Source organism: Lepus europaeus, chromosome 10 (genome assembly GCF_033115175.1).
Source record: "Lepus europaeus isolate LE1 chromosome 10, mLepTim1.pri, whole genome shotgun sequence".
NCBI lineage: Eukaryota > Metazoa > Chordata > Mammalia > Lagomorpha > Leporidae > Lepus > Lepus europaeus.
This window is the reverse complement of record NC_084836.1, coordinates 86,753,197-86,767,504: the sequence shown is the minus strand read 5'-3', so window position 1 is coordinate 86,767,504 and position 14,308 is coordinate 86,753,197. Positions and strand designations below refer to the sequence as shown.

Below are 14,308 nucleotides of genomic sequence, written 5' to 3'. Positions count from 1 at the left end.
GTTCTTTGTTTCAAGTGGGCATTCAATCCCTGAGTTTTGAAATAAAGTTCGTTTTTGCTTTTTTTTTCCTCCTTGTTCTTTGTGAGACTTCTCTGTTCTGTCTATTTAAATCTACTTCTCTCCTGGCAACTTCTTAGTAAGCTGAAACCCTCTTCTGGAATTCCTGCTGAATATATGCTCCAACTCTGTTCACTTTATTTTTTCTTCTGTCTACTTCCTTTCTTTTGGCATGGTTTCACTAATGATAATTTGGAACTTCATGGGCTTCTTTGGGAAACATAAGATCTCGCCAGGCTTGTTCCTGTAAGACCTTTCCTTTTCCATTAATTTTTTCCTCAGTCCTCATTTTTCCACCTTTTGTCTTTTCTTTAGTTCCTTTGAATCCTTTGATATGTCCCCTTTACCTCCTTCATCCCTCTGTCTAATCTGCCATAATTTCTTTCTACTTCAACTCCCTCCAGCCACTTGAACTTTAAGTTCCTTGTTCCCTCACTGGGGGTTGTCAGGGGTCTCAGGAAACCCCACAAGAACTACCTGAAGCTGAGAAGGAAAAAAGACTAATTGGAAACAGACTGGACATTTTATCTACCCGAATGGTCTTTGGAGATATCCAGACAGCTGTTTGATGTCATTTTATTCCCTAAAATGTAGTCCACAGCCTTTAATAAGATTGCCTATCAGGGAAAATGAAAAAAAAAAATCTTAAAAGTCTTCTCCACACAAATATTATTACAAAGCATTAACCTTCATATTGAAATAGTAACCAAACTTGTTCCATATTCCAGAAACACTGATAAAAATATAAATAGACCAGAGAGTATATTACATATTACTGTATGTTTACTTGACTTGTGGCTAAAATTTTACAATGAAAGCTGTAAGATCTGTGTTTGTATCTGGCTATCTATTTACATGTGCATGTAGATATATGCTGTGTATATGATAAAATTTTCTACCTCTGGTTGTTATTACCCATGTAACTCATAACATCTGTAAAGGAGCTCTATTCAAATTGGCTTGGATATAATGAGCACTTTTAGAAAGTAAATATTCTCCAAACTCTCAGAAATGTAGAAACTAATCCAAATGATTTTTAAAACTTTAAGTGTTTTTTTAAAGTTCATATAATTTTGCCAAATAGGATATTATTGGTTTAATAGCAATTGGTTATATTTTCTGAGTTATCAGAATTAGGGTAGGGGCCGGTGCTGTAGCGGAGCAGGTAAAGCTGCCGCTTGCAGTGCAGCATCCCATCTGGATGCTGGTTTGACTCTCAGTGTGCCAGTTCTGATCCAGCTCTCTGCTATGGCCTGGGAAAGCAGTAGAAGATGTCCTTGGGCCCTTGCACTGCATGGGAGACCCAGAAGAAGCTCCTGGCTCCTTGCTTCGGATCGGCTTAGCTACAGCTGTTGAGGCCATCTGGGGAGTGAACCAGCAGATGGAAGATCTCTCTCTCTCTCTCTGCCACTGCCTCTCTGTCACTCTGCCTTTCAAATAAAATAATAAATAAATCTTTAAAAAATAATTAGGGTAATGTGGACATATATCACACTTGAGTTTACTAGTCAAATAGACTTGTATAATATCCAATAGATACTTAAGATTATAAAATTATACATTCAACTTAAGAAAAAACATATAAGTAAATATGCAGTAAAATGAATTTCTTTTCATTAATTTTTACAATAAACAGTAGTGAAACAAAAATTTATGTACTTCACTTTTTTAGGTTTTTGCTTTTAAGGTACTTCTAACTTTAATGTGTTGTACAAATAGTTATTAGGGAAGTAACTTGAGATGATGGCTACCTTTGTTTAATGTTATAATGTATTTGCCTAGAAATAGTTTACAAAATCTATTAGTAATGTGTAACCTTAGACCTATGCTAGACTAAACTAATAAATATTCATTAAAATTTAGATAATTTCTAACTAATAGAAACTTTTAAAACAATTATTGAATATAAGTTTAAATTGTTATATTTTGACTTCTTATTTTTTATAGCATAAACAAGCTGGATACATTTGGGTCTCTTAATAAAGTATTCTTTTGCTACATTGAAAAACTACTTTAAAGGAACATAAAGGAACAGTGTATTCATAAAATTTGCTAGTCTTCTATAGAATGCTAGTATATGACAGACAATTCACATTTGTCTATTTAGTTTTCCCTGTAAAATAAATGATACTGATAGTTAAAAATTATATGTGGATGCTGGTGCTTTAGGCTAGGGTTTTAACCTGCGCCACAGTGTTGGCCCCTCTTTTTTTTTTAAGATTTTATTTTTTATTTGAGAGTTTGAGTTAACAGTCAGAGAGAGAGAGAGAGAGAGAGAGAGAGAGAGAGAAACACAGAGAGAATGGTCTTCCATCGTCTGCTTCACTCCCCAAATGACCACTATGGATGGAGCTGAGCTGATCCGAAGCCAGGAGCCAGGAGCTTCTTCTGGGTCTCCCACGTGGGTACAGGAGCCCAAGGACTTGGGCCATCTTCTACTGCTTTCCCAGGCCATAGCAGAGAGCTGGATTGGAAGAGGAGCATCTGGGACTAGAACCAGCGCCCATATGGGGCGCCCACAGGCGGAGGGTTAACCTGCTGCACCACGACGCCAGCCCTGTGATTTCATTTTTTTAAAAAATTATTATTTGAAAGGCAGAGTTACAGGGAGAGAGAGATAGAGAGATATCTATCTTTCATATACTGGTTCACTCCCCAAATGGCCATAACAGCTGGGGCTGGGCCAGGCTAAAGCCAGAAGCCAGGGACTAGGAATTTCTGAGTCTTGCACATGAGTGCAGGGATCCAAGCACTTGAGCCGTCTTCCTTTGCTTTCCCAGGCACAGTAATAAGGAGCTGAATCACAAGTGTAGCAGGTAGATCTTGAATGGGCACCCATATGGGATGCCAGTGTTGCAGGTGTTGACTTCACCCACTACACCACAACACTGGCCCCAAATGGTATTTCTTTCTAAAGTTTTGTTTCAGCAAGATCATTACTGATGTATAAAACTGCTCCTTCTTTTGTATGTTGATTTTGTATTCTGTGATTTTACTGAACTGGTTTATCAGTTCTAGCAGATTTTTGGTGAAATGTTTAGATTTTCCCATGTACAACATCATGTCTTTTGCAAACATGAATATTTTGACTTCTTCTCTTCCAATTTTGATACCCTTTATTTCGTTCTCCTCCATCATTTCTCTTGCTAATGCTCCAAATATTAAATTGCATAAGAATGGAGAAAATGAGACCAGTGTTGTGGTCCACAAGCAGGTTAAGTCACTGGTTAGGACCCCAGAATTCCATATCAGAGCAATGGGTAAAGTCCTAGTTAGTCTACTTCCAGTATAGCTCACTGATAATGTGTCTGGGAAAGCAAACACGGAAGATGCCCCAAGTGCTTGGGACCCTACCACCAACATGGGAGACTGAGCTGGAGTTTTGTGCTCCTGGTTTTGGCCTGGATCAGCCCTTGCCATTATAGCCATTTAGGGAATGAACTGGTATATGGAAAAGATATCTCTTCTCTCTCCCAACGTCTCTTTCTCTGTAAGTCTGTCTTTCAAATCAATCAATCAATCAATCAATCTTAAAGAATGATGAACATCCTTGTCTTGTTCCAGATTTGAGGGGAAGTGATTTCAGCTTTTCCTCATTCAGTATGGTCTTGGCTGTGGTTTCGTCATATACATCCTTTATAATACTGACATATGTTCCTTCTGTACATAATTTGTTGTGTACTTTTATCATGAAGAGGTATTGAATATTATCAAATGCATTTTCTATACCTATTGAGATGAATATGTAGTTTTTGTTTTTTCATTCTGTTGATATTATTTAAAACATTTGCTCATTTCTGAATGTTGATCTACGCTTGCATCTCTGGGATAAATCCCACTTGATCATGATCTTTTTATATAGTGTTGGATTAAGTTTCATTTATATTTTTTGCATCTCTGCCCATCAAGGATATTAGTCTGTAATTTTTGTCTGTGTGCTTGGTTTTGGTGTCAGAGTGATGCTGACCTTGTAAAAGTTTGTTAGAATTCCATCCTTTTCAGTATTTTGCAAGAGTTTTATAATTATTTGAGTTCCTTTGTAGGTATTTTATAGAATTCAGTAGTATATGGTTATGCTTCAAATAATTGCTGGTTATGTGTCTGTTTAGATGTTCTTTTTTTAAAAATTATTTTTTATGTATTTGAAAGGCAGTGTTGAGAGGGAGAGAGAGGGAGAGAGAGAGAGATCTCCCATCCACTGGTTCACTCCCCTAACAGTTGCAATGGCCAGGACTATGCCAGGTCAAATCCCAGGAGACTCCATCCTGGTCCTCCATATGGGTGGAAGTGATCCAAGTAATTGGGCCCTCTTCTACTGCTTTACCATGTGCATTATCAGAGAGCTGGTTCAGAAGTGGAACAGCCAGGACTTGAACCAGCGCTCATGTAGCAATGCCAGTGTCATGGGCAGTGACTTAACCTTTTGCACCGTGAGGCCTGCCCCTATCTTGTTGATCTTTTTTATTGTTTTCTTAGTTTTAGCTTCAGTTTTATGTATTTCTGCTCTCGCTGTTTCTTGTTTCTTGCTATGCTTTGATTTCATTTATTCTTATTTTTCTTCTTTGAGATGCATCGTTTTGTTATTTGAGAGCTGTTTTAAAACAGTTTGTTGAAGTATAAATACCAAGAAATGCATGGAAGTTTACAAATCAATGAATTTTTTTGTCATCTGATAACACTTATAACCCACAACCAAATTGAGAACAAAGCATTACTAGTATCTAAGAGTCCCACAATATCTTTTTTTTTAATGTGTGAAATAATAGTATATTGTCATTTACATGGTCTGATTCAGTGAAACAGTATTTATAACTATGAGTCAATTAATCTGATAACCACACAATTTGTATCCTCCCTGTATATTAACTAGCACAAATAAGAGAAAACATGATGTTTTTCTTTTTTGGGTATGGCTTATTTTACTTAGCAAAATGATCTCTAGTTGCATCCATTTTGTTGCAATTGTCAGGATTTCTTTCTTTCTTTCTTTTCTTTTTTTTTTTTTTTTTTGACAGACAGAGTTAGACAGAGAGAGAGACAGAGAGAAAGGTCTTCCTTCCCTTGGTTCACCCTCCAAATGGCCACTACGGCCGGAACTGAGCTGATCTGAAGCCAGGAGCCAGGTGCTTCCTCCTGGTCTCCCATGCGGGTGCAGGACCCACACACTTGGGCCATCCTCCACTGCCTTCCTGGGCCACAGCAGAGAGCTGGACTGGAAGAGGAGCAACCGGGACAGAACTGGTGCCCTAGCTGGGACTAGAACCCAGGGTGCCGGCGCCGCAGGTAGAGGATTAGCCTAGTGAGCTGTGGTGCTGGCTGGGATTTCATTCTTTTTATAACTGAGTAATAGTTTATCATGTATACATAGCATATTTTCTTTATCCAGTCATTAGTTGATGAGCAGCTTGGTCAATTCTATATCTTAGGTATGGTGAATTGAGCTGCTATAAATATGGGAGTGCATGTAACCCTTTTGTATGCTGATTTCATTTGCTTTGGAAATAGTTCCAGGAATAGGATAGCTGGGTCATATGGTAGATCTATTTTTAGTTTTCTGAGGAGTCTTCATATATCTTCCATAATGGTTGTACCAGTTTACATCTCACCAGTAGTGTGAGGTACCTTTTTCTCCACATCCTCACCAGAATTCATTGTTTTGATTTTTGGATGATATCCATTCTAACTGGGCTGAGGTGATACCTCATTGCGGTTTTTATTTGCATTTGCCTGATGGCTAGTGATCCTGAGTATTTTTTTGTGTGGCTATTGGGTATGTATATTTCATTCTTTGAAAAATGCCTGCTCATATTTTTTGCCCATTTCTTAGCTGGATTATTTGTTTTGAAATTCAAAATTTTTTTTGATAGTATTCCTTTATTGAATGCGTAGTTTGCAAATATTTTCTCCCATTCTTTTGGTTGCCTCTTCATTTTGTTAATTGCTTCCTTTCCTGTCCAGAAACTTCTTAGCATGATGTAATCCCATTTGTCTAGCTTTGCTTTTATTGCCTGTGCTTCTGGGTTTTTATCCAAGAAGTCTTTGCCTAGGCCAACGTCCTGCAGGATTGCCCCTATGTTCTATTCTAGTAATTTGATGACTTCAAGTCTTAGGTTTAAATCCTTGATCTACCATGAGATGATTTCTGTATAAGATGAAAGGTAGGGGTCTTATTTCAAACTTCTGCATGTGGAAATCCAATTTTCCCAACACCATTTATTGAAGAGATTGTCTTTTTTTTTTTTTTAATTTGACAGAGTTAGACAATGAGAGAGACAGAAAGGTCTTCCTTCCATTGGTTCACTCCCCAAATGGCCGCTACAGCTGGGAGCTGTGCCGATCCGAAGCCAGGAGCCAGGTGCTTCTTCCCGGTCTCCCATGCCGGTGCAGTGGCCCAAGCACCCAGGCCATCCTCCACTGCCTTCCCAGGCCACAGCAGAGAGCTAGACTGGAAGAGGAGCAACTGTGACTAGAACTGGCGCCCATATGGCATGCTGGCGCCACAGGCAGAGGATTAACCAAGTGAGCTACGGTGCCGGCCCCGAGATTGTCTTTTCTATAGGGAGTGATTTTAGTTCTTTTGTCAAAGATTAGCTGGTTAGGGCCGGCAGTGTGGCATAGCAAGTAAGGTCGCTACCTGCAGTGCCTGCATCGCATATGGGCACCAGTTCGAGTCCCAGCTGCTCCATTTCTGATCCAGCTCTCTGCTGTGGCCTGGAAAAGCAGTAGAAGATGGCCCAAGTGCTTAAGCCCCTGCACCCTCATGGGAGACCGGGAAGAAGCACTTGGCTCACCTGGCTCTTGGCTTTGGATCAACACAGCTTCAACCATTGCGGCCATTTGGGGAGTGAACCAAAGGACAGAAGACCTTTCTCTCTGTCTCTCCCTCTCACTGTATGTAACTCTACCTTTCAAATAAATAAGTAAAATCTTTAAAAAAACATTTAAAAAGAAAAAAGACTAGCTGGTTGTAGATGTGGGCTTTAATTTTTGGAGTTTCTGCTTTGATTCATTGGTCTATGTGTCTCTTTTTGTGCCACTACCAGGCTGTTTTGATTATAACAACACTGTAGTATGCCTTGACATCTGGTATTATGATACATCTGGCTTTGTTTTATTGTTTAAGATTGCTTTGGCTATTTGGGGTCTTTTGTGTTTCCATATCTATTTTGGGATTTGTTTTTCCTATGAAAAATAATTCTTTTTTTTATTATTCCCATTTTATTTTGTTTTTTTTAATTAAACTTTTATTTAATGAATATTGAAAAATAATTCTTCTCTGAAAAATGTATTTTGATTGGATTCACATTGAATCTGTAAATTGCTTTCGGTACTGTGGACATTTTGATGATATTAATCATTATAATCCATGCACATGGAAGATCTTTACTTTTTTGGCATCTTTTTATTTCTTTTATTAATGTTTTGTAATTTTCATTGTAGAGGTCTTTCATATCCTTAGTTAAATGTATCCAAAGCTATTTAATTTTTTTGGTAGCTGTTGTGAATGAGACTGAACTTACAAATTCTTTCTCACCTTGAACATTGTTGATGTATTAGAATGTTATTGATTTTTTGTGTTGACTTTATATCCTGCAACTTTGCTAAACTGTGAGTCCTAATAGTATTAATGGAGTCTTTTGATTTCCCCTATATCAAGAATCATGTTATCCACAAATAAGGATAATTCGACTTCCTCCATTCCGATTTGTATACATTTTGGTTTCTTTTTCTTATGTAATGGCTCTGGCTAAAACTTCTGACATATATTGAATGATAATGATGAGGGTGGGCATCTTTTTTTTTGAGATATTTCTAAGACTTTGTCTTCTAGGTTGGATATTCTTTGTTTCTTCTGCCTCACCAATTCTGTTGTTAAGGCTTCCACTGTGTTTTCTATTTGACATATTGAATTTTTTTTTTTTTTAATTTGAAAGGCAGAGTTACAGAGATGCAGAAGCAGAGGGAGGTAGGGAGGAGGGGGACAGAGAGAGAGAGAGAGAGAGAGAGAGAGTCTTCCATCCACTGGTTCACTCCCCAAGTGGCTGCAATGGCCAGAGCTGGGCCGATATGAAGCCAGGAGCTTCTACCAGGTCTCCCATGTAGGTGCAGGGGCCCAAGGACTTGGGCAATCATCTGCTGCATTCCCAGGCCATAGCAGAGAGCTGGATCAGAAGTGGAGCAGCCGGGTCTTGAATGGGGGCCCATATGGGATGCCAGCACTGCAAGTGGTGACTTTACCAGCTATGACACAATGCCGGTCCCCAGAGGATTTTTGATGGGCATATTTTTGGGGAGCAGGCGTTATTCTAAGTGTAATGAATTTATTTTAACTGTAAAGAAGAGTATATTTTATAGATTGAGGTGTTGAGTATGAAGAGAATGAATAATTTGTTCAAGGTCACCCAGCTATTAATTGGCAGAATTAGGATATGAACAGATCAGTCTGGTAGTAAAATCTGCTCTTCACCTACTACCTGACAAGGGAAAACAGTACCAGAGAGTCCCTGAGGTGGTCTTTTCACCTGTCAATGTTTATATTTTGAGGTCTTCCTCTTTTAACACACAATTTTCTCACATTATTTTCCTCATCCTTATTGTTATGCTCACCAGTGAGTATTTTGATCCTGTTATTTAAAGGAAAGAAGTGGTTGCTAAGAAGGGGATGTTTTTTAGGCAGAGAGAAGAAGGGTTACTTTTTTGGCCCTGGGTTATTTCCTTAGTCTTGGCTAATTTTTTTCTTTGGTTATTGGGGCCCAAAGACAATTTAGGTGACTCATAGCATATCATGTTTAATCACCTAGGCACTGCAGAATTACATGCTCATTTGAAAGTTTCTTAGTGCATTAATAGCATTGTTTGTCCATAAAAGGCTTCCATTAATCATAAATACTTTAAAAAGTTTATGATTTATAAATGAGCTTCCCTAGAAATATATATATATATATATATATATATATATATATTTTATTTTTGACAGGCAGAGTGGACAGTGAGAGAGAGACAGAGAGAAAGGTCTTCCTTTTGCTGTTGGTTCACCCTCCAATGGCCGCCGTGGTAGCGTGCTGCGGCCGGCACACCGCGCTGTTCCGATGGCAGGAGCCAGGTGCTTATCCTGGTCTCCCATGGGGTGCAGAGCCCAAACACTTGGGCCATCCTCCACTGCACTCCCTGGCCACAGCAGAGAGCTGGCCTGGAAAAGGGGCAACCGGGACAGGATCAGTGCCCCGACCGGGACTAGAACCCAGTGTGCCGGCGCCGCAAGGTGGAGGATTAGCCTGTTGAGCCATGGCGCCGGCCTCCTAGAAATATATTTAAAAAACTTTTAATGTATAGCAATTTAAGTTATTTTATAACACTGATACATAGCTTTAATAGGTTTTTCTTTTTTTAATTATTTTTTTATTTCATAAATGTGAATTTACAAAGTGCAACTTTTGTATTGTTGTGGCTTCCCCCTCAACCTCCCTCTCTCCTGTGGCCCTCCCCACTCCCTCTCCCATCCCGCCCTTTATCGAGTTTCATTTTCAATTACCTTCATATACTGAAGATCAACTTAGTATATACTAAGCAAGGATTTCAACAGGCTGCACTCACACAACTGCACAAGGTATAGGGTATTGTTCGACTAGTAGTGTTTTTAAGTTTCATAGTAAAACACATTAAGGACAGAGAGATCCTACATGGGGAGCATGTACCCAGTGACTCCTGTTGTTGATTTAACAATTGGCACTCTTATTTATGACGTCAGCAATCACCCGAGACTCTTGCTATGAGCTGTCTAGGCTATGGAAGTCCCTTGAGTTCACCGACTCTGAACTTGTTCAGTCAAGGCTGTGTCACAGTGGAGGTTCCTTCCTCCCTTCAGAGAAAGGCGCCTCTCTCCTTGATGGCCTGTTCCTTCTGCTGGGGTCTTGTTCACCAGGGTCTTTCATTTAGATTGTTTTTTGCCACTGTGTCATGGCTTTCCACGCCTGTGAGACCCTCATGGACCTTTTAGCCAGATCCGAATGTCCCAAGAGTTGATTCTGAGGCAGGAGTGCTGTTTTGGGCATTTGCCATTCTATGAGTCTGCTGTGTGTCCTGCTTCCCCTGCAGGATCATTCTCTCCCTTTTAATTCTATCCTTCATTATTTGCTTACACTGGTCTTATTTGTGAAATCTCTTCGACACATACCCTATCTTTTTGATCGGTTGTGTATTTATACTTAACACTTTACCAAGGGCGCTGGCATTGGTACCTGCCTCCTTGGCAAGATTATAATAGGTTTTTCTTAACATTACAACTTGTTAAAGATGATTGAAAATTAAAGTTTGTAGTATTGATTTAGAACACTTAAAATATATACTTTTTTTTTTTTTTACTGTTGAAAAGTCACAATTGAAGGTCTTTTTTTTTTTTTTTTAAATTCCCAAAGAAACCTTTTATTTAAGGAATACAAACTTCATACATTTCATAAATACAAATTTAGGATTATTTTAGAAGGTAATATTTTTGGTTTGTTTTCCATATAATAACTTTTTATCTGTTGTGTTCAGTGGAATTATTTCTCTTTTTAATCTAGCAGTACCCTTAGAATGAAAGGTTAAATATTTTCTGGTAAGAAACAGCTTCACAAATTCAGGTATTCTTGAAATATTCCATCCTAAGAGATAGCTTGAGCTTTAAGAATAGCAAAAAACTGAACCTAAATGTTTTTGTACTCAAATAAAAATACCCAATTTGTATGTGATAACGCATTTCTATTGAGGAATACAAAATAAATGGAGGATAATCCATACCCCTGGTACTTACAAACTTATTTTCCATTGTTTTATGTTACAGAGTATCACACATATTGGTTTTTGTTGTCTTGATTAAAAAGTTGCTTTTAAGAAATTAAGAATGCTACTGTTAATGTGCATTACTTTTTGTTACAGAAGAAAGTACTCAGGAAACATCACAAGTGAAGAAAAGTTTGAGTGAAAAAGTTTCTCTCTATAGAGGTGACATCACATTGCTAGAGGTAGATGCCATAGTCAATGCAGGTAAGTAATTGATTTTTCTTTGGTGTATTTGTTACATGAGTATTTATTACATAAAAATATTTTTTTTCACAAACAACAATTTTAGGAAAGCATCCTTTCTGGTATAGAACTGTCTCATGTATTTACCTTCTTGATTAAAATCATTGGGGATTTATTTTATGTTTGTATTGCAATTAATGAATTAATGTGCTGTCAACAGCGCCCTCTAGAGGGGAAAAGTACTGATTGTTTCATTGTTAAGAAATATTGCTGCTATGCTTAATAATTGGCCAACATAAATACAAGTTCTTCAAGGTGTTTTTTGTTTTGAGTAAGTTGTAAAGAGATGATTAAACTAAATCAGATGAAAGTGAAGTGTAAATAAATGGTATCTGTGATTTCAAAATCTGTTGTTCAATTTCAGATTTTCATTTTTATTATTATGAAATACTTTGTTTTAGTAGGCATATCTTAAATAATTATAGAGTTTTCTTATTTGAACATTGGGAAAGTACTATAACATTACTTATGGCAGTTTGTATCTAGATATCTAAACATTGGGTAATTTTTACTGAACTAAAAGAAAGTTATTATAAACAGAAAAATATCATTAACTGTCCTATTACTATTTTGTTTCTTTCATGTTTTGTCTTGCCCTTGCCTATATATGTAACTTTTTCAAAGCTGTAACATAATGTACAAGGGTATGATAAATTAATATTAAGACAGGTAGTAGCTTTTTCCTCATTCTCAAAAACCATTTGGCACATTTAGATGCAGTCATCTGCCTGTGATAATTGTAATTTGGCCATGTTCTGCATCTCGTAAGATCAGCCTCAGCAAGTTCCTGGGTAGATAGAAAAGAGATGCCAAAATGAACAGTGCAATGGCTCTAATTTACAGCTTTCTGCTGTGCAGTTTGTTTGCATGGTGTGGAAGGAAAGGAACAGCTGTTAACCTTTAGGTGAACAAGGCAACATGACAGGAAACTCCTGAGCTGCCTGTAGTGAGAGAGTAAGAGAAGAGTGCCTCCAGTCAGTGTGCCAAAGCAGTTCAGTCATCACTTTCTATTAGACTTCTATGATTCTCTCTATATAACCACATTATTACACTGTGACATTTGGTCTGAGTTGCTATGGATGAAATGACTTGCTATTTTAAATTTCTTCCTAATAAAGTACCTTTTGACAATCCTTAAGTTTTAAAAAATGTGACCCTGGTTTATCTATCTATCTACACACACATACATGTTTTCTTGCAATTAAATTGTTTGAGTGACATATATTTTATATATTAACTCTTTATTGGATATATGGTTTGTAAATAATTTCTCCCATTTTGTGGATTGTCTATTCACTTTGATTCTTAAGTTTTGCAGAAGAATTTTAGTTTAATGCCATCCTGTTGGTCTAGTTTTGATTTTGTTTCCCAAAATGTTGAACTCATAGAAATAGGGAGTAGCATGATCATTCAAGACTGAGGGGAATAGGAAGGGAAGGAATAAGGATTTGTTAATCAAAGGGTACAAAGTTTCAGATAGACAGGAGGAATAGGTTTTTAGAAGTATTGCACAGCAGTGACTTACAGTAAATAATAATATACTGTACATCTTATATGTGTCAAAGTAATTAACAGTAAATTTCAAATGCCTCACCATAAAAATATGAGAGGTAAATGCAGTGACGGATATGTTCTCTAGTTGGATGTAATCAGGCCACATTGTATACTTTATCATAATATCATACTGTATACCATAAATAAATACAATTATTATATGTTGATCAAAATCCTTTAATATGATCAATTAAAAAGAATGTCGTATAAATGGAAATCCTACTACATATAACCTATTTTCATTTAATTAATGCTCTTGAGTTCCATTCAGATTATTGCATGTACCAATAATAGTTCTTTCCAATTTTTTTCTTTGCTGAATACCAGTCCATTGTGTGGTTCTACCAGAATTTGTTCAACCATTCACCCATTGAAGGACATTATCTTTAGAGTATTTTCCTATTAGCAATAAAGCTGCTGTGAACATTAATGTACAGGTTTACATTTGTCCATAAATTTTCATTTCTCTTGGATCAACACCTAAGAGTGTGATTGTTAGGTCATATGTTAAGTGCATGTTTACTTTTGTGACAAATTACCAAACAGTGGCTCTTCCATTTTAGATTCTAATCTGCAATATATAAGAGATTCAGTTTGCCCACATCCTTGGCACCATTTGGTATGATAATAATTTTTTATTTGAGCAGTTTTAATATGTATGTAGTGATATCATAGTTTCACTTTGCAGTTAAGAACTAATGATTTTGAACATCTTTGCATATGTTTATTTGCATCTATATTTTCTTTAGTTTCAAAGCCATTTTAAGATCCTTGTGAAATGTAGGCATTATAGTTTTCAGGTTCTGCCCTAAATAATATCTGATATATATTAAAATATGCTACAACTCTCATTAAATTAATTGGTATAATGATATGTTTGGTAGACTTTTAAGTAAACATTGATTTTTTTTTTTACAAAGAGATTTATTTATTTATTTGAAAGGCAGAGTTACAGAGAGGGAGAGAGAGACAAAGAGAGATCTTCCATCTGCTGGTTCACTCCCAAAATGGCCCGCAAAGCTGGGCAGATCTGAAGTCAAGAGCACGGAGCTGCTTCTGGGTCTCCCACGTGGATACAGAGGCACAAGCACTTGGGCCGTCCTCTGCTGCTTTCACAGGTGCATTAACAGGGAGCTGGATCAGATGTGGAGCAAGTGGGACTTGAACCAGCACCTACATGGGATGGTGATGGCATTACTTGCTATGTCACACCCTGGCCCCATAGACATTAATTTGATTTTGTAGTTTTCATGGTTTAGAAACCGAAATTATTTTTTTCTTATCTCAAATACAATTCAGGGCAGATGAAAAGCTTATTTGCACTGAGTCCATAGCACTAATTATAAATTAACCTCTGCTTGGGTTGATGTTGTGGCACAGATGTTGATCATTACATTTGGAGCTCTGGTTCATGTCCTAGTTGCTCTGTTTCCAATCCAGCTTCTTGCCAATGCACCTGGGAAGGCAGTGGAAAATGGCTCTCTTACTTGGGGATCCTCCATCCATGTGGAGAACCGGGATAGAGTTCCTGGCTCCTGGATTTGGCCTGGCCCAGACCTGGCTATTGTAGCCATTTGGAAATGAGCCAGTAGATAGAAGATCTCTCTCTTGGTCTATGTCTTTCACTCACTCT

The 14,308-nt window shown here is 37.5% G+C and overlaps 1 protein-coding gene across 1 annotated transcript in view; it reads left to right on the top strand.

The window, feature by feature from the left end:
- The window catches only part of LOC133768127 (ADP-ribose glycohydrolase MACROD2-like), a 728,541-nt gene that overhangs the window by 99,344 nt on the left and 614,889 nt on the right, over positions 1–14,308 (top strand). The window contains exon 3 of the mRNA XM_062202513.1: positions 10,975–11,082. Coding sequence (XP_062058497.1) covers positions 10,975–11,082 — 108 coding nt within the window. The remainder of the gene's footprint in view (positions 1–10,974; positions 11,083–14,308) is intronic.